Source organism: Platichthys flesus, chromosome 21 (genome assembly GCF_949316205.1).
Source record: "Platichthys flesus chromosome 21, fPlaFle2.1, whole genome shotgun sequence".
Lineage (NCBI taxonomy): Eukaryota > Metazoa > Chordata > Actinopteri > Pleuronectiformes > Pleuronectidae > Platichthys > Platichthys flesus.
In genome coordinates this window covers 876,008-897,130 of record NC_084965.1, presented here as the reverse complement: position 1 = coordinate 897,130, position 21,123 = coordinate 876,008, and the positions used below count along the sequence as shown (strand labels likewise).

The window sequence follows — 21,123 nt, the reverse complement described above, 5'->3', positions numbered from 1 at the left end:
GTTAGTTTCTCACACCCCAGCTAACTTGCACATCTTTCGACCCGGGTGGACACTCAGTGTTCAACTTTCCATATATAAGAATTCACAGCTTTACTCTTTATCTCTGAACTGAACATGTTTCTGTTTTCTGGCATCGTACAATTTATTAATTACCTAAAAAAGTACAGAGATAAAATAGATTCTGACGTTTCTGACGAATCTTGCTTTGCTTGACGACAACATTTAGATTTAGATTTAGATTTCTCTCAAGATGCATTTAACTTTAAAATAAAATGTAGTTTTGAGTAAATAACAGTGAGTTTATATGAGATAGTTGATGTTACACTTCTTTAAATTTGTCTTTAACTGAGAACGTTCAGTGTAGATTCATATTGTTTGTGTCCTTAAAGAGACGCACACAGAGGTTTGTCGCGTTTTCAGACTTAATGCTGAGATGTACAGAAACACACGAAGGTCAGGCTCATGTGTTCACACTGTGATAAACTCATTACCGACCGCGCCTCCTTTACAGCTGCCTCCTTTATAAATGTGCTGCAGCTTAACGACGGGTGAAAACGTTGGTGCTACTACTTTTGTCTCTTGTTTGCTGTGAAGCTGTTTCCTTCAGCTGGAGAAGCTTTACTCTCAGCACGAGTCCGCCCCACCAGCCGCCTGACCCAGTACTCTCACCCCCAGATTTATGATCCTGCTCCCACTAACTCAGGTGAAAAGCAAACACCTTGTTTCCTTCCTGACTCAGCCGCTCTCCTCCCGGGGCTCGGAGATTTGTCTCGGACACGGTTCAGCACAGCGAGCGTCTTCACGCAGCCGAGAGGGAACTGTCAGGAGGGGGGGGGGGGGACTGCGGTGCTATTGGGTAAACGGCAGCCAATGAAATTCCGTTTCTAGAGACCTGAGGTAAGCTATGACATCACATGTTCGGTCGATGGTCAGAAGAAGAGGAGGTTTACTTCTGCCTCTATGCAGACGATGCTGTGTTCTTATCAGCATATGAAACAGATGTTCATGTTTCACTATCAGAGCAAACACATCAGTTTCATCATATCTCATCATAATGACATACAGCAGGTCTATGGAGGCTTTAGATGCTGTTTGTTAGTTTCTGCTGTTTGGGAATGATTCTGACCAGAGGTTTGATAAAGTGAATTTATTTTGGAGGAAATTATTCATATCCAAGGAAACAATAACAGTACAAAAACAATTAATATATAATTTTTGATGAAATACAGAACCAATGACTTCACCTCATAAATACACTGATTTACTTTAGTCTCCTACACCCGCCGCTGGTGTAGGAGACACATCCACACACAATGTTAACACACATTTTACTTTATGATTATTAAACGGCTAAAACGGCCGCACATTTTTTTAATTATCGTACAAATATAAGAAATGATTTGTGCAACACTGGAGCGTAAATACACATCAACATGTCAGTCAGTGTTTCCAGATGTTGAAGCTTGTGACTGTACATGAGGGGGGAGCTGAGCCTGGTGGGTTAGGGCTCGGGTTCAAACCCTGTGTGCGTGTGTGTGTGTGTGGGGGGGGGGGGGGGGACTACAGATGCTGCAGTCACATGATTCATTCACTAACCACGAGCCCGTCGCCCACCCACCTGCCCCAGTACCTTCACGCTGAGATTTATGATCCTGCTCTGACGAACCCGGGAGAAAAGCAAACACCTTGTTTCCTTCCTGACTCAGCCACTTTCCTCCGGAGCTCGAGATCTGCCTGAGACACGGTTCAGCACAGCGTCTTCAGCAGAGACGAAGACACAGAGACAAAGACACAGAGCGAAGACGAAGACGAAGACACAGAGACAAAGACACAGAGACAAAGACACAGAGCGAAGACGAAGACGAAGAGCGAAGACAAAGACGCAGAGACAAAGACACAGAGCGAAGACACAGAGACAAAGACACAGAGACAAAGCTACAGAGACAAAGACACAGAGACAAAGACACAGAGACAAAGACACAGAGACAAAGACACAGAGCGAAGACGAAGACGAAGAGCGAAGACAAAGACGCAGAGACAAAGACACAGAGCGAAGACACAGAGCGAAGAAGAAGACGAAGACGCAGAGCGAAGACGAAGAGGGAAGAAGAAGAAAAAGACGAAGACAAAGACGCAGAGAGAAGACGAAGACGAAGACGCAGAGTGAAGACACAGAGCGAAGACGAAGAGCGAAGAAGAAGATGAAGACGAAGACGCAGAGCGAAGACGAAGACGAAGACTAAGACGAAGACGAAGAGCGAAGACAAAGACACAGAGCGAAGACGAAGACAATGACGCAGAGACAAAGACACAGAGCGAAGACGAAGAGCAAAGAAGAAGACGAAGACGCAGAGCAAAGACGAAGAGCGAAGAAGAAGACGAAGACGCAGTTCGTGACCTGATCAGAGTTCAGCTAAAGGAGAAGGAGTCATATTGTAAATGTTCAAACACCTAAATTCACCCCCTCATTTAATTCCCTCAGAGTTCCAGAGGTACAGTGAGGTTAAGGCAGAATCCCGGCTCAGACAGAATCAGGCCAGGCAGCTGGAGAAGCAACGAGCGAGAACAACAAACTCCTGAATCAGTGCGGGTCGGACTGAGGTAACACAACTTCCTGCTTCAGCACATGAACCTGACGCTCACCTGCTTTTAGAAGTTCCACCTCGTTCACTTGACTCGAGAGCAGCCGGGAAAATCTCCCCGACAAACATATTCAGCTTTGATGAACGGTGGCTGCCAGACGTCGAGGCCGCTCGTGTTTACAGACGTGACAACCGATCACTGGGGGGGGTCGAAGGTCAGTGACACCGGACGAAGGTCGCATCATCCAGCTCCGTCTTCTCAGCATCCAGACGGATTCAACCATTAACACAGAAGAGGATTCCTCGTTGTTTATCGATCGATGAGGTTTTACTTGAGTGTCTGTTCTTCTACCGGAGGAAGGAAGCAGTGAAATGAACATGGAGACATTTCACTGATCTGAGGATCTTTACAATAACAAACCAGAAGAACGAAGACCTTTCAAATCCACTTCTCTGACAACGAGCGACACACAAACAGAGTGAACAGCCGTGAAGGACCTTGAAATGTCATATTGATATGTCATAATGTCATCAGCAGATTCTTATAACACCTGACAAAGATGACGTCACTGAAAAGACGTTCAGTGAGTTTGTGTTACGACTCGTTTAGTGCGGTTACGTTACAACAACAAACAGGGTTAAATACAAAATGACCCCAGTCCACCGCTGAAGGAATGTCTTTACAATATACCTGTTCTATGGTTATTATTATTATCAATCAACAAGATCTTTACAAGTATTCAGTCACAAGTGAAACCATCATTTCATGAGAATCTTGCTCTCATTAGAGATGAGCAGTGAAACGTGGTTTCATCGTGTGACACAGACTGGAACAGAACAGAATCATAACTCAGTCCGGAGCGTGATGCAACGTGTCAGAATCCATATCTGTGAATCTGACCCTCATTTTATTCTGGATCACATCTAATTCTGTTGCCTCGTCTACAACAACCACAGGTCCAATTCCCATCCGCAGTGACACAGTGTTTCCTGTCAGAGGTGCTGTGGATGAGCGTGTGAGCCACGAGGCAGATGTTGTATTAGCTTTGATTCATTTAGAAGATTGATGTGTTCGGAGCCTCCGTCCCAACACGTCGCCGGTTCCTCCTGATTCAGCAGAGTCCTTCAGCGCCGACAGACATTTGTCACCAGCTGGACTCAGATCAGCGGCGGGAGCGGCCACAGAAGACGAATGAAGCACGAGAGAACTCCTCGGTTTCATCTGCAGGAACATGACGAGCAAACAAAACGACAAGAGAGGAAAAGAAAACGCTCGGAGGGAAAGGACATCAAGTGAAAACATGAAACTGAAAAGAACAAGAGAGAGGAGGAGGAGGAGGAGGAGGAGGAGGAGGAGGAAGAGGAGGAAGGGGAGGAAGGGGAAACTAAACAAAGAGAAGGAAAATGATTGTCGTAGAAAGAGAAGGAAACAAAGGGTGATTTGAGGAAGGGAAGACTTTTAAAAGGGATGAGAGAAAGATGAGATAAATGAGATAAGAACGACCTGAAATGACAGAAACATCTTTGACGAACATTTATTGAAAAGCTTTTAACGTCTGATTAGTTTGGTTCATGTTCCAGCTGCTCACATGGAGGAGGACAGGTTCATGCCCTGACTGCAGCCAGCCACCAGGGGGCGATCTCAAACAGTGAGGACAATGGGAGACGATATGAACTCGCTGACATCAACAGATTTCCTGCACAGAAACATATTTGCACCTTGGACGTCCCATCACACTGGACCAGTACCGCCAGTATGCTGACATAGCACCGAGTTACCACATGTTCAAGTGTGTGTGTGTGTGTGTGTGTGTGTGTGTGTGTGTGTGTGTGAGAGCAGGGATTCCTGCGACTCGGCCAGCTGCTGCAGAATGAGGCCAGAAACATGACTAACAGCAGCGCTCAGACAGCAGCTGTGTGTTTGTGCTGGTGAGGAGACAAAGAGACCATCTGGAAGTTCAGGACATGTCCCACGATGTGCGTCTGTGTAGATCTTACTACACACTATCACACGAGTGTGAGACGGACGACACGTCTTCACTTCCTCCCACTGACGTACAAACTCTGCTGTGGAAAGATCAGTGTTGTTGTTGACGTCTTCGTCTTCCACGTGTCCGGCTCCTCTTCTTCATCCTGAGATCTTTGTGTTCTTCCAGTTTCGTGTCACGTGTTAGAAACCTCGTCCACACGTCCACTCGCTCACTGGGACTCCGTCTCAAATGGACTCGTTCAGATATGATCTAGAGTTTTCTTGGGGCTGCAGGAGAAACTCCAGAGAACTGCAGCAACTGGTTTGGACATGTGTGTCCTCGGATCATTTCAGGAGATTGTCTAGAGTTCACTGCAGGTGTGAAGTGTGTGCGTTGTGTTGTCTTTGTGTTAGAAACCGCTCTCAGACTAAAGAAATGCGTCTCCAACTTTTGCAGAACATAAAATCACCTTTTCCTCCTAATCCAGGTGATTTATGAACACGTGTGTATTTGCTTACGTTTTTGTGTCGCTGTGCGTTTATGTTCCACAGAGTTGTTTTATAGCTGTGAAGGATTGTGTGTGTGTGTGTGTGTGTGTGTCTTCCACCACGCTGTGATTACAAAGCACAAAACAACAGCGTGCCCCCCTGCTGCTCCCTCTGGCCGTCAGGAAGACAGAGTGGGAGCGTCGGCCTGAATGGCGACGCTCCCCCGACGCTAATTATTCATCACGAGAGACGAAAGGTCGGTGGAACGAGAGAAGCTGCTCAGATGGATGAAGGTCATCACTTCCTGCTTTTACCTGATAGAGTCAAAGGAAACAATGGTTCATTGAGTCTGGATTCAAAAGGAGAAATAATTAACTCAGACTAAGTTTGACCTGATTTAAAGAACTGTTTCACACCCGAGTGTTAATGAGAAGATGAATATCAGAGGAGCTGAAGTTCTGTGGAGGAGGCACAAAGATGAATCCAGGATGTATGAGTCCCCCCCCCCCCCCCGCTCCCCCTCCCTCCCCCCGCTCCATCCATCTTCACCTCTTATGCTTTGGGGGTCGTGGGGGGGGGGGGGGGGGGGGGCAGAACGTACAGAGACAAACAACCGTTCACACCTCCGGTCAATTCAGAATCTCCCTGAGCTGCCTGCAGACACCCAGCGACTGACCTCTGACCTCTGACCAATCGGTGAGTCTGAGCTTCACGTGGGAGTGGCCTGTTGTGTAAAGGGGTTGTCATGACCATAAGAGCACTTTATAAATCCAGGGACTCTTTACTGTGAAGATGTTTCCTGTTTCCAGATGTGGATTCAAAGCTGCGGTTCGACCAGAACCACATTGATTCAGTGTGTCATCAACACACACACACACACACACTCACACACACATACACACATACACACACACACACACACACACACACTTATTTACCCTCATGTGTCCTGCAAGTACAGATAAAGTGTATCACTCACATAATCCAATTATATAAGCTCACATGCAAATATAAAAATCCATAGAAATCCAGTGCACGCACGCACACACACAGACACACACAGACACACACACACAGTGATGTGCTGACAGCAGGCATTAGATTAGCTGCCTCATTAGTTCTCTAAATGCCAACTCATTGGTTAATGTTGTGATGCTGCATGACACGATTGAGAGGGAATATTTGAGAGTGTGTGTGTTTGTGTGCGTGTGTGTATGTGTGTGTGTGTGTGTGTGTGTGTGTGTGTGTGTGTGTGTGCCTCTGTAGCTGGATGTCTCCGATGTGACTCTTGCAGCAGGCGGACGTCTCAGTGACGCTGGGACACTTTGTCCTGATCCGTCCTCATGTTTCTCCTCGATGTGATTTCACTTTCCTCTCAGACTCAGATGCTGAAAATAAAAAGGACGTATAAAAACATTTCTCACATTTTATGTTAAAAACTGTGAAATGAAATCACAGAAAACATCCAGTATGTTATGGGCGTTTATGGAGAAGCTGACATGTGAAGATGATTTCTTCCCTCACTCGTTAAACAGAGAAATGAAATCATGAAAGTGTGAATTCTGCTCACTGAGACTTCACTGACCGGCTTTTTGATCCTAGTTGGAAAAATAAGTGAGAGCACAAGTAGAGAGGGATCCTTCAATCCTGTTGAGTCTGTCCTGAAGGGGGCGCTAGAGGAAAAGGCGTGTGTGTGTGTGTGTGTGTCGGGGGGGCAGCGGGGGTCAGAGACAATCACCCGGCAGGGGAACACTGAGCCGTGTTTTCTGAGTAGCGTTCGATTCCGGATCGATGTGGCGCAGCAGAGGCTCGACCGACAGGTGATGTAACGAGACGTTTAGAGACGCTGCCAAAGTGTGTGTGTGGGGGGGGGGGGGTTCCTGACACACACACACACACACACACACACTGATAATAACTTTGCCAAGTGGGCTGATGGGTGTCGGGTTACCACCGGCTTGTTTTCATTGGATTACTGGACCAGTGTATCGGGGGATGGCCCATTAGTAACCATGGAGATGGTGAGCGTGGGTAATCAGAGCTTTAATTAGTGAAGGAGGCGGAGCTTCAATCACAGAGTGACGAGCAGTGACAGCTCCTGATCTCCTCTGGCAGGTTCCTCCACGGTTCTTCATTCTGAACCAGCACAGCTCCTCAATCCGACGCTGCTTTAGCTTCGTGTTGAAAACAAGGTTCTGTACCGGCGTCCGGTTCCTCCAGGGTTCCTCCAGGTTCCTCCAGGTTCCTCCAGGGTTCCTCCAGGTTCCTCCAGGTTCCTCCAGGGTTCCACCAGGTTCCTCCAGGGTTCCTCCAGGTTCCTCCAGGTTCCTCCAGGGTTCCTCCAGGTTCCTCCAGGGTTCCACCAGGTTCCTCCAGGGTTCCTCCAGGTTCCTCCAGGTTCCTCCAGGGTTCCTCCAGGTTCCTCCAGGTTCCTCCTCAGTCAGAACGAAGTAGTGTCATCACCTCACGTGTGCAGTTCACATGAGGGTTAATCCTGGTGCCAACTCACCCTCTGCACGGCTCTGGTAGCACGTAACGTTAGCCTACAGCTAGCTAGTAGCTCCCGAACTCGCCACCGCCCGACAGTCGCTCGCCCATCACCTCGTGTTTGAACACTTTGGAGGCGGGGCCAGTAGCTGACACACCCCTCTTCCGATTGGTCACTTTGAACACTCCAGTCCACAGACAGAGAGGTGGTTGTGTTTCACGTGGATCAACGTAAACTGGGTCAAGCAGCATATTTCAATTTAACATATAACTTCAACTAAAAAGCGTATATTTTCATTCGTCCTGTTTCTCCGACTTTTCTTCAAAACTTCTTCTTCATGTGTGTGAGACATCTTTTCGGCCCCATCCTGTCCACTTCCTCTGTCAGCTGCTGAGCTCCCATCATGCCTTGCTGGAGGGCACGTCAGCATCACTCACTGCACCGATCACTCAGCTGGAGTTCCCGCTCCTCGTGGCGAGTGGACGTCAGGACGCGTCTCCTCGTCTCCTGGTCGTCCGTCTCCGACTCGCAGATTGAGTTTGGAAACGTCAGCGATGAGTTGTTAGTGGCGACGGGCCGATGACGCGAGAGGACAGAAATCTGATCCTCGTCTCAGAGGACGAGGGAGCGACTGATGGCGTCTGGGTCGGAGTTCAGGCTGATTCTAAAAGAGCTGCAGGAAAACGACTCAGATTCAAAAAACACTCTGAATCTACACAATGTCTGAAAAGGTTTTAACCGTTCTCCCTCTACACATTTCAAAAAAGTAAACTGACAAGCTCTCTCTCTTTCCCCTGTGTGTGTGTGTGTCTGTGTGTGTGTGTCTCTCGCCCTCAGTGTGTGTGTCCAGGTTTCGGTGCTGTGACATCGACACGTCCACCGGCCTCGGTCAGATCTGGTGGAGGACGAGGAAGACGTGTTACCAGATCGTAGAGCACAGCTGGTTCGAGTCCTTCATCATCTTCATGATCCTCCTCAGCTCCGGAGCGCTGGTCAGTCACATCCACCACACCTTCATCTATTCTCTCTATTTTCATCTACTCTCTCTCCCTTCATCTACTCTCTTTACCTTCATCTACTCTCTCTACTTTAATGTCATTTAAATAAACTACAAAATAAATTCTCATAACTTGACTTTGACTTTGACTTTAATTTTAAAGATGAAGAGAACAAACTTTACACTTCCAGTCTCAATCCGTCCTTTAAAATAATATATTATAATAAATTGGACGTTGCCTCGTTGTCTGTAAGCGAGAGGCGGGGCCCTGACATCTGCCCCCCCCCCCCCCCTTCAGGCGTTTGAGGACATCTACATCGAACAGAGGAAGGTGGTGAAGGTGGTGCTGGAGTACTCAGACAAGATCTTCACCTACATCTTCATCCTGGAGATGTTGCTCAAGTGGCTCGCCTACGGCTTCAAGAAGTACTTCACCAACTACTGGTGCTGGCTGGACTTCCTCATCGTGGATGTGAGTGACTGAAAGATTCTTTCACTGTTGATTGATTCGTTTGTCGTTTGAGTGTGAACTCTGATGTGAGGCTGAAACCATCTCACTGTTATATACATTGGTAATATTTTATTTTCATATCACTTGATTACTTTCAAATGCAGTAAATGTACGATGTTGGTTTTAAGTTGAACTCAGGTGCGTCCTTCCAAGGACACGTTCTTCACAGCCCATGAAGGAGTCTCTGAAGGCTGTGAACCAACATGTCCAACATGTCCAACATGTCCCTCATTGAGAGATCATCTCTATTCCTACTGTTTTATTCTTCTTCAGATGTTTTGTTTCCTTTTCTGTCTTTGTTGAAGAAAACAGAAAATAAAAGTGACAGATAGCAGAAGACATGAAGAGAACGAGGGATGAAAGATGGCGAGAGAGAGAGAGAAAGAGAGAGGGAGCGAGAGAGAGAGAGTGAGACAGAGAGAGAGAGAGACAACGAGAGAGAGAGGATGACATCTCACTCTCTCTAGTTTAGTGTTGTGTGTGTGTGTGTGTGTGTGTGTGTGTGTGTGTGTACGTGCGTGTGTGTGTGTGCGTGTGTGTGTGTGTGTGTGTGTGTGTGTGTGTGTGTGTGTGTGTGTGTGTGTGTGTGTGTGTGTGTGTGTGCGTGCGTGTGTGTGTGTGTGTGTGTGCAGAGATGCCATCCCATGAATAAAGGGGCGAGAGACACAGAGAGACAAAGAGGACGACGCAGAGAGAGAGAGAGAGAGAAAAGTCCAAACAGCCTAAAGCCAAACGATCAGCAGCAGCTTTTTAACCTCACACACACAAACACACACACACAAACACACAAACACACACACACACACACACACACAGATTATGATGCACACCATGCACATGCCTTCATCCAGTTGGAAATGGACACTCTCTCTGGGTGTTTCACTGATGTGGGCTGAAGCGAGAATGTGCTGAGTCACTGGATCCATGCAGACGTAAGACAGGAAACAGGAAGTGGAGGAAAGAAGCGTGAATCAGTTCTCAGCCACTAGGGGGCCGAACATCATCAAAACAAGCCGTTGATAAACCCTGTTGTGTCTGTTGGTTGATCCTCAACTCTTCTTTCTTTACTCTTTATTGATTTGATTTATTTTACAATTTGCTCTGGTTTTTAGTTCCTTCTTCACGTTGTTGTCTTCATCAGTGAAAACAGAGAATCCATCGTCACTTGTTTCTGTCTCTGTCTCGTTGAGAGATGTTTTTATTTGTGTGTTGAGTTTCTGACGACAGCTTCAAGAAACACAAAGTCAGAGTGAAATGAAAAGTCCGTTCGGTTGTTTTTGCTTCTGACGTATTGAAATGATCCGGATGATGATGTCACAGTGACGGTGTAACGCCCTGTAGATTTCAGTGATGGGTCACCTGGCTCAGTTCATCTCTGTGGACCAGATCACCGCCATGCGGGTGCTGAGGACTCTGAGGGCTCTGCGTCCTCTCCGGGCCGCCGCTCGCTTCGCTGGTATCAGGGTAAGAACCAGCCCCCCCCGGCTGGACCGGGACACGCCCACCTGGGGCTCAGCCGGGAACTGAGAGGCTTTTAGAAATGTTCCTGTTTCTGTGTTTGACGAACGAAGAAGACATTTTTAAAAACATGAAGCAGCTCAAACATGGACCAGGACATGAGTCTGGTCCTGCTCTGCAGAAATAGCTCAGTTATTACATCAATTATTGAATCATAGCTCGATAAATTTAACTAATATTTTTCACAAATAAATGTGTTAATCACTAAATAGAGACTTTATTTCAAAGTTCTTTATTTCCTTATTTTAATGGGCAATAAAAAGATTGATTGTTAAAAGGATTTACAAATGAAAAACTCGATTTTCCAATTATTATATTTAAAAAAAACACATAAAAGAGTCAATAAATATATAATTTAACTAAACATGATGTTCCACGGTGTTCACGTTCCCCCGTCCAGATATAAATATGAAATCAAGCGTCCGGTGTTTCTGCGTCTCAGTCGTTTTCAGTCGTTTTCTTCTCCACAGTTTTCACAGGACTGAACCGGTTCTGGATTCTGAGGAGAAACTTGACTTCACTCTAACAAGCTTCATTTCTCTTGTTCCTTCAGGAATCAGCTGATTGTTAAACTAACGCAGCCTCTTCGTCCTCAGATATCCAGGGCTCTGATTGGCCGCTCCGGTCTCCTCCCCCTCTCTCTTCGTCTTCAGATTAACGTTCCTGCTTCTCTCTTCTGATCTCCGCCTCTTCCTGTCCTCTCTCTCTCTGCCCCAGGTCTCATTGGTCAGTCTGGTGGCCAACACGTTGGGCTACTCAGACTTTGCAGCGATCAAGTCCCTGAGGACGCTCCGCGCCCTGCGGCCCCTCAGAGCCCTCTCCAGATTTGAAGGCATGAGGGTAAGAGTCAGTATTAATAAAGCTAACACACCTGGGCGGAGCTGATCACAGTCAATCAGATGAATGGAGTCAGGAGAAGCTCTGGAGAACGACTCGGTGGTTTGAGTCCAGAGAACAGAGCAGGAGATTATCTGGAAGATTCACAGCAACAAAGAATAGAACAACTTAAAACTCACACCCAGTCTGTTCTGGGATCAACAACCTGTGAAAGAAACAAACTTTTAGTCACATCTAGATCTTTACGCCCAGGAGTGTTGTTTTTTACATCTCACCTTCTCTCTCTCTCTCTCCAGTATTCCCTGCTCTCTGATTGGCTCGTCTCAGACACAGAAAGTCTCTTATTGAATCAGTATTTGAACTTTTCTCTGTGACCCATTTATCAGTATTATCATCAGAGCACTTGACTCTGCAACAGAGGAACAGGAAACTCCTTCAGACTGAAGCGTTTCATCTCCTAAGAGCGTTTGTGAAATAAAAAAATCTTGAAGAAAGGAGTTAAGTTAAAGTGACTCTGGTTCACAGGAAGTTCACGACCGGCTCGAGATGCTGGGGAAATGAACACCTGAGCATTCAATCTCCCATGATCCTCTGCTCCTTTCATTGTCTGGCTAATGCGATTAGCTCTCGTGTCACAATGCTCGGGATTCTGGGTAGAAGAGGTGCATTGTGGGTACAGCGCGGTGGCTGAACTGAGTTTCAGTGTCAGCTCTCGTCTCTGTGTGTGAACACCAACACGGAGACGAGAGCTGGTTCCTCCGACTGAGTCCTGAAGAAACGTGTAGTTCATCGTGCTGCGTTCAGTGACCTCAGTGACCTCAGTGACCTCAGGGACCTCACTAATCAAAGCTCACTGGAAACTAGTGATACTAGGAAAAATACAACTTTATTTCTAAAGTCCTTCACAAAATACAAAACAGACAGAACGAAAAGAAAGATAAAAGAAAATATTAGGAACAATAAACTGTTAAAAACATCTAATGTCTAATGTCTTGAGACAAAGAGTTTCAGAACCTCGAGGCCGACGGCAAACGTCTGATAGAAGAACAGAACATTGTGTGATTAGTGATTAGACATCAACTACACAAGTTATACAAATAAAACACTGAGGACTCAAAAGCTGTTTTCAGATCTAAAATGGACCACCGACATGTTCCTCACATGTTCCTCACATGTTCCTGACATGTTCCTCACATGTTCCTCACATGTTCCTGTTTGTGTGAACGAGTCTGACACGACAACCTGCTGCTTCTGCATCACAAACACCAACTACCCAACATGTACACACACAACTGTGCAGAGTTCATGTCTGAAAACAGCTTCTGTGTTAAATCTGACAGTAGCCAACATTTCCAGCTTTTCCTCATGGAAGGAGAGAGTGTATTTCAGTGCTTGTTGTGTGTTTGTGTGTTTGTGTGCGTCACCCTGCCTCTCTCGCCCCTCCAGGTGGTGGTGAACGCTCTGATCGGGGCGATTCCCTCCATCATGAACGTGCTGCTGGTCTGCCTCATCTTCTGGCTCATCTTCAGCATCATGGGCGTGAACCTGTTCGCCGGGAAGTTCGGCCGCTGCGTGAACCGCACGGGTCACATCTACGACTCGGCCTTCATCAACAACAAGTCGGAGTGCGAGGCGCTCAACGACAGCTCGCTCTACTACTGGACCAAGGTCAAGGTCAACTTCGACAACGTGGGCGCCGGGTACCTGGCTCTGCTGCAAGTGGTCAGTTTCACACGTCTTCTTGTTCACTGGATATTTAGCAAAACCAACTTTTTCATTTTTACAGATTACTCTGTTCATGTACGACCGAGAGTTTGGGGAAACGATGAAGAGTAAAGTCGACTTGTTCTTGAATATTTATTCTTTCACTGCTCGTGGTCTTCATCCTCGTGTCAGGACGTAACATCACTGTCAACGTGTGAAACAACAACAGGAACCAAACGTTGTGTGAATAAATGCTGCTCGACAACTTCAGATCAAATTAAAACCTCCACAAAGTGAAGGAGGGTTGACCCCCCCCTCCCTCCCTCGCTCCCTCCCTCCCTCGCTCTCCTCATCTCGTCATCCATTTGCTTCTTCGCTTTAATTTTCCTCCCACACCTGCTCTTCTTCATCACTCTCACTTTTGACTTTTAAACTCGTCCGCTCTGCCTCCCTCTCGGCTTTTAAGTCTTTAACGTCTCTCTCTCTCTCTCTCTCTCTCTCTCCCTCTCTCTCTCTCTCTCTCTCTCTCCCTCTCTCTCTCTCTCTCTCTCTGCTCTTTAATTATGTTTCAATTAAACTGATGTAAAACTAAATATCTTATTGATATAAGAAACTTTTCTGTGCCATTAGTAATTTAGTTCTCAATATTCCATCAAAATCATAAATGAACCACATTTCAAAGCCTTTATTTCATATAAAGTTTATTTTTAAATGAAGATATGAGACACTTCTCCTTTACTGTATTTCCCTCCGTCACTTTTCTTTCCTCTGCATTTAGGCTGAAGCTTCTCCATCCGTCCGTTCTGCCTTCAATCTGTTTTTATGTCATTTATTTTTTCTGCCTCTTTCCATCCCTTGCTCTCCGTCGCTCCAGCATCCGTTAGCAAACACAACCTGAACAAAGCCAATTACAGCCCCTGCAACTTTCCTCCACCGCCTCCTCCTCCATCTCTCCATCACCTCGATCTCCTCCGTTACAAGCCCTCGTTTCCGTCCTCCCTCTCTCTCTCTCTCTCCCTCTGTCTCAAATTTGTTCTCTCTTTCCTTCTCTCGCTCTCTGTCGCCCACCACGGGAGTCCTGAGAGCCTCCAATCAATCAGCGTCTGAGAGGCTTTTATTTTTAGAGCGACTCCAGCCAAGTGGGAGGGAAATGGAAAGACTGGGAGAGAGAGAGAGAGAGAGAGAGAGAGAGAGAGAGAGACAAAAGGAGTAAGTAATCTAAGATTCAAACAGCAGAGAGATGGAGGGATGAGGGATGGAGAGAGGAGAGAGAGAGAGAGAGAGAGACAAAAGGAGTAAGTAATCTAAGATTCAAACAGCAGAGAGATGGAGGGATGAGGGATGGAGAGAGGAGAGAGAGAGAGAGAGAGAGACAAAAGGAGTAAGTAATCTAAGATTCAAACAGCAGAGAGATGGAGGGATGAGGGATGGAGAGAGGAGAGGAGGACGAGAAGAAGACGTCCATCTCGTCCTTCAGCTGAGAGGAGTTACCGGTCACCATGGCAACCGGTCGCACGTCTGTGTCAGACTGGTCGGCGTGGAGATGGTTGGCGGGGGCAACCCTTCATCAGCATCTGGAATATGTTCACGCTGTAAAAACATAATTCATAGAAACAGAAAGTTTCCTCTGTCGGCTCTGGATTATTCTTATTGACTTGAAATCAGATTCTAGAACTGTACGATCTAGAATCTGTCCAACACATCACCTCCTCTGACTGATATATTTTTATATATTTTATAATTTAATATTGTTAATACGGTCAGTTATGTATTTTCAATATTTCACTGCTGGAGTTTTAAACATGAAGTTGTTATATAATCAGAATGAATCAGTTTTAATGAGTCGACATTTCACTGAATCTGTTCAGAACAAAGTCGCTTTCACATCCGTTAAAAAAAACATCACCTTTTACAGTGTGACCACTCTCGCTCACTTCCGACAGACCATAATAACAACAGGTGGAAACCTCTCTCTCTCTCTCTCTCTCTCTCTCTCTCTCTCTCTCGCTGTCTCTCTCTTTCTCTCTCTCTCTCTCTCTCTCTCTCTCACCCTGCTGAAGAAGGAAGTCCTAAAAAGGACGTGTTGAACGTTCATATAGGAACACTGTGGCGTTTCTATAGGCTTCAGTTAGTGTGTGTGTCTGTGTGTCTGTGTGTGTGTGTGTGTGTGTGTGTGTTTGTTCATGTACTTCCAGTGATACTTGTGAACAGCCCCCCCGTCCTCGTCTGGGTCCCTGTCCTTCATCGAGCTCTTTGAGGATCATGAACTTCTCTTCACATGTTCTGAGCAGTAGATTCATTTTTCTGTTCCTCCAGGCGACGTTCAAAGGCTGGATGGAGATCATGTACGCAGCCGTGGACTCCAGAGCCGTGAGTTACTTTACATTCTTTTACCATCAGATGAAATAAGATTCAACACAACGTTTGAAATTAAGCCACAAAGACGTGAGAGAACCACTTTGGATTTGATTTAATACAAATCTGTTAGTTAAGTTTCAGCACATTGATCCAGATATTTGACACAGTCCCAGCCCACCTTCTACAAAATATAAAACATCTGTCCAGTAGTTTTTATTCAGACAAACAGAACCTCCTCGTCCGGGCGATGGAGAGAGTTTCTTGTTCTTAATGATCTTGTTGTTTGTTTCTCGCAGGTCGAGGAGCAACCGATCAAAGAAATCAATCTGTACATGTACCTGTACTTCGTCATCTTCATCATCTTTGGCTCCTTCTTCACCCTGAACCTCTTCATCGGAGTCATCATCGACAACTTCAACCAGCAGAAACGAAAGATGAGTCCCACTGCCGTTACACAGTTCACTCACTTTCACAGAATCTGAAGGTTTCTCTCTTTCTTTAGTGGTTTTTATTATTTGTGTCTTCTTATTATTTATGCTGTTTTATTAACATTTGACGGTTTTATCATAATTTACTTTGAAATCTTTTACAATGTATAAGTGCTCTTCTTTCTGAGCTTGTGTCAATGGCTTTAAATCCACTATTTGATTGGTTTGAAAGGTGATATATAAATAAAACAAAGTTGAAATGAAATGTAAAAAAACAGGCAATGAGAGATGATCGGACTCGTCTCTGATTGGCTGACCTGCCGTTCACAAAATCCTTCATCTGCTTCAAATACAGAGTAAAAACCACCAAGATGTAAAAAGTGTTTAAAAGTAACCGACACGTCTATTTGTTTTTAGACAGTTTAAGACATGTTGTTGTGTCTTTCAGGACAATGAGAATGATTGTGAAGTGTGTGTGTGTGTGTGTGTTTACTTAGGAGGACAGGACATCTTCATGACAGAGGAGCAGAAGAAATATTACAACGCCATGAAGAAGCTGGGCTCCAAGAAACCTCAGAAACCCATCCCCCGACCCACGGTACCAGCACACTGCCCTTCACAATAAAAGACATTATGAAGAAGCAGGTCATTAAACATGAGTTTGGAGTTTTCATGAACAGAAAACTACGACAACTAAAATAATTCAACAACAATAATCACAAAGTTCTACCTTTAATAGAGCAGATTTCAAAATAAAGGTCTAATGTCCTCAGCTGTTGAGATGAATAAAGAGTGAAATGTTTACATGTGAAGCGTCTTTCTTCTAGAACCCTCTGCAGGGCTTCTTCTTCGACCTGGCCGGGAAGCAGGCCTTCGACATCATCATCATGGTTCTGATCCTCTTCAACATGATCACCATGATGGTGGAGACGGACGAGCAGTCTCCACAGATGGAGTACATCCTGAACAACGTCAACCTGGCCTTCATCATCGTCTTCACCGCCGAGTGCCTCACCAAGATCGTGGCGCTGCGCTGCTACTTCTTCACCGTCGGCTGGAACATCTTCGACTTCGTGGTCGTGATCCTCTCCATCGTCGGTGAGTCGGCTGAGATCCACGATCCAGATCCAGATCAACGGGTTCTGAATCAGCTGATTAGAACTCACACTCTTAAAATGATGGTTCAAATATAATAAACACGATCAGAATGATTTGACTCTGAGAAAAAACCTCAATCATCAGGTCGGGTTCAGAGGTGTGTGACTGGTCGAGTGTGTGTGTGTGTATGTGTGTATGTGTGTGTCTGTGTGTGTGTCCAGTCTGACATGACAGTTATCCGTCAACAAAGTGACCATCAGTTTGGCCTCGATGTTTATCCAGCTTCAAGGTCCCATATGGTCATATACAGGACCACACACACACACACACACATACACACACACACACACACATACACACACACACACATACACACACACACACACACACACACACACACACACAATAGCCAAAACAGGTACTTTAGAGATCAGTGCTCGTATTTTGTGTTGCTGCTGCTGTTAGCTTGACACGAATGTGTGTGTGTGCATGTGTGTGTGTGTGTGTCTGTGTGTGCGTGTCTGGGGGAGGTGAAGGTAACAGCAGCAATCAGAGCTGCCAGAGGGCGTTCCCTAGAGACAAATCAAACAGGAATGACCCGTTACATCAGCTGGTCCATGTGTGTCTCTCTGTGTGTGTGTGTGTGTGTGTGCACGAGCATGTGTGTGTGTGTGTCTTTCTGTGTTAGTTTGAACAAACCATGGTTTGTGAGGACATTTTGTTGGCTCCTGTTACGACTCAGTTTTAAAGGGTGAGGGTTGGTGATGGGTGGGGGGGGGGGATTGGTCTTGCCCCCCCCCCCCCCCCCCCCCCTCACTCCCGGCAGTCGTGTTGATGTATGATGTGATGGTGACTCCCTCAACTCCCCCCCGCTCATCCCTTCAATCAGCCATCACTCACCCCTGGAAGACAGATGAAGGTGTGTGTGTCTGTGTGTGTCTGTGTGTGTCTGTGTGTGTGTGTTTGACTCGACGGCTCAGTAATCAGAGCAGATCGGACATGATGTCACTCTCAGGACGTCCTGGACGAGAGGAGCACGTCTTCAGCTTCTGGTTTTCAGAAGATAAAAGGGACCAAGGCAGGAAGTAGTTTCTAATCAGAACCAATCAGAGTCAAGTACAGGTAGACTCCGCCCACGTAGGTGATGATGACAGGACGAACATATGTCCTACAAAATTCTTTACGTGAAACCAGAACTAACATGAATCCTGGTTCAGATGTCCAGGTGAGAAAACGAGATCTGATCTGAACCTTCTTCTTCTGTTCTTCAGGTATCGTACTCGCTGACATCATCGAGAAGTACTTCGTGTCCCCGACCCTCTTCCGAGTGATCCGATTGGCTCGTATCGGACGTATCCTGCGTCTCATCAGAGGAGCCAAAGGCATCCGGACGTTACTGTTCGCCCTCATGATGTCACTTCCTGCTCTGTTCAACATCGGGCTCCTCTTGTTCCTGGTCATGTTCATCTACGCCATCTTCGGCATGGCCAACTTCGCCTACGTGAAGCGGCAGTCGGGAATCGACGACATGTTTAACTTCGAGACGTTCGGGAACAGTATGATCTGCTTGTTCCAGATCACTACCTCCGCCGGGTGGGACAGTCTGCTCAGCCCCATCCTCAACAACTCCCCCGAGGAGTGCAACCCCCACCTCCCCCACACCGGCACCACGGTCAAGGGGAACTGCGGGAACCCGTCCGTGGGCATCACCTTCTTCGTCACGTACATCATCATCTCCTTCCTCATCGTGGTGAACATGTACATCGCCATCATCCTGGAGAACTTCAGCGTGGCCACGGAGGAGAGCACGGAGCCGCTGAGCGAGGACGACTTCGAGATGTTCTACGAGGTTTGGGAGAAGTTCGACTCGGAGGCGACGCAGTTCATCGAGTACGCAAAACTGTCCGACTTCGCCGACTCGCTGTCGGAGCCGCTGCGCATCACCAAGCCCAACAAGATCAAGCTGATCTCCATGGACCTGCCCATGGTCAGCGGGGACAAGATCCACTGCCTGGACATCCTGTTCGCCTTCACCAAGCGAGTCCTGGGGGAGTCGGGCGAGATGGACGCCCTCAAGCAGCAGATGGAGGAGAAGTTCATGATGGCCAACCCTTCCAAGATCTCCTATGAGCCAATCACAACGACTCTGAGGCGGAAGCAGGAGGACGTCTCGGCCACGGTGATCCAGAGGTGCTACCGCAGACACCTGGTGAGGCGGCAGATGAAGGCCGCCTCCTACTTGTATCGTCAGATCACAACTCCTCGCCACGCAGGAGGCGTCTGTGAAGAAGGAGGCGAGGGGATGTTCGGTGAAGACGCTCCTGAGAAGGAAGGGCTGATCGCCGCCATGATGAGGGAGAACTACGGCTCCAGCCTGCTGGGCATCGAACACTCCGAGACCATCTCCTCCACCTCCTCTCCGCCGTCGTACGACAGCGTGACGCGAGCCACCTCCGAGATATTCCACCCGCTTGTCGTCAACACAGGAGTCGTTGTTGTTGTTGTTGACGCTGCAGGAAGTGAACCCAGCGAACCCTCGTCCTCGGTGCTCGACCCGGACCAGCGGCAGGAAGCGGTTCCGTAGCTGGAACCGAAGAAGCATTTAACAGACCAGGGTTCTCTTGTGTTCTGTTGTCTGCTGAATGTACCACAGCTGGGGAACGCTGGAGAGGAACGGCATGGGAGCGAGGAGCAGCAGGAGGTGCAGGAGGTGCAGGAGGTGCAGGAGGTGCAGGAGGTGCAGAGGGAAAGGAAACAACGTGGAACATTTACTACCTTTAATGTTACTTCCTGTTCCCTGAGAAGTTTCCTGGACTCGACAGAGTTCCTTCACTGGGAAACAGACAAACTGCAGAGACAGAGAAGGAAACCAGTGAAGGACAGAAGAGGAGAGAAGAACCTCCTCTGGTCCCTCTGACCTTTCAAGTCTCTGGTGTTTTCAGGACATTGACTGACCTTTGACCTCAGCTACAGGGGTCAGAGCAACTATATCACAGATGTATCCATCATTTATTGGCCTGGGGGGGTTGTGCCTTCCCACAGATGATCAATGTGCTCGGGGTTAGCCGGGTTGTGAGAGCGACGCCGGTTCCCTCACGCTAACGGACGCTCGAGAGGGCGGGGGGGGGGCGAACAGTGAACGTGATTTTAACAATGTTTTGGTAGTAAAAGTATAACTTTGTTGATGTTACCAGTCTTTTAATAGCGGTACGATTATTACTATTTTTTATATTTTTTAGAGTAAGTTGAAGAAACAACACGCAGTCTCCCTCTTTCGACTCCAGAGGGCGCTGGTGACGAAAGAGAGCGACTGAACTACAACGTTGAAACAGACGAGAGAAGAGAAGGAGAAAAATCTGAAGAACCTGAGAAGCAACTTCATCAGTTTTTATTTTAACTTCACTTTAACACATCTGGATCACGTCACATCGAGGAAGAGCCGCGAGCGTTTTATTATTCTCTTCTGAGAACGTTTGAGATAATACCAAAATCCTGAGAGTGCACAATGAGATTTATTCGCGGACTCTTCCAGCTGTGATTCTACCGGGGGGGGGGGGGGGGGGGGGGGGGGACGTCGTCCTCGGCTCCGTGACCAGCGGGTGATTTGTCCTCGTAAAAATTACATAGATTTACAGGAAATACGACTTCATTCTCTAAAATTATAACTTTTCTCTCGTGACATTATGACTCAATTGTTGTTGATTTCTGAGTTTATTTCTCATCAAATTATGAATTTGTTTTGACCAATTTAACAAATTACCCATTTATCAATTGATCGACTTTCATATCTTAAAATCTGAAGGCGTTAATCATGTTGTTTACTTCAAAGTAGGAAGAATATTGTTTCCTCCAGATAGAAGTTAAGCAAAGAAGCAAACAACATGAAGTCAGAAAATACGTTAAAGTGCAAAACATCAGAGAAAAGTGTCGGACTGTGTGAATCGCTCACGAGTCTGTTAGCAGCGGTGACGTCACTATTCACGACAAATCACCCGTTAACTCTCCGTCTGGTCCGAGTTAGGCTCCGCCCACATTGGATTGTCGAACGACCAGAGCGTGACATCACCTCCACACGAGCGTCATGATCTCATCCCCGTTTCGCTTTACGTTTAGTTCTCGTCCTCGTGTTTGAGCTACGATCAGT

At 46.8% G+C, this 21,123-nt stretch overlaps 1 protein-coding gene across 2 annotated transcripts in view; it reads left to right on the top strand.

Moving 5' to 3' along the window:
* LOC133932456 (sodium channel protein type 4 subunit alpha-like) overlaps positions 1-20,544 on the top strand; it is a 92,856-nt gene extending 72,312 nt beyond the window's left edge. For both annotated transcript variants that reach the window (XM_062379133.1, XM_062379132.1), the window contains 9 exons: positions 8,366-8,520; positions 8,824-8,997; positions 11,272-11,394; positions 12,838-13,113; positions 15,412-15,465; positions 15,750-15,887; positions 16,375-16,479; positions 16,709-16,979; positions 18,251-20,544. In XM_062379133.1, coding sequence (XP_062235117.1) covers positions 8,366-8,520; positions 8,824-8,997; positions 11,272-11,394; positions 12,838-13,113; positions 15,412-15,465; positions 15,750-15,887; positions 16,375-16,479; positions 16,709-16,979; positions 18,251-19,563 — 2,609 coding nt within the window. In that variant the 3' untranslated portion in view covers positions 19,564-20,544. The remainder of the gene's footprint in view (positions 1-8,365; positions 8,521-8,823; positions 8,998-11,271; positions 11,395-12,837; positions 13,114-15,411; positions 15,466-15,749; positions 15,888-16,374; positions 16,480-16,708; positions 16,980-18,250) is intronic.
* Positions 20,545-21,123: the final 579 nt, after the last annotated feature.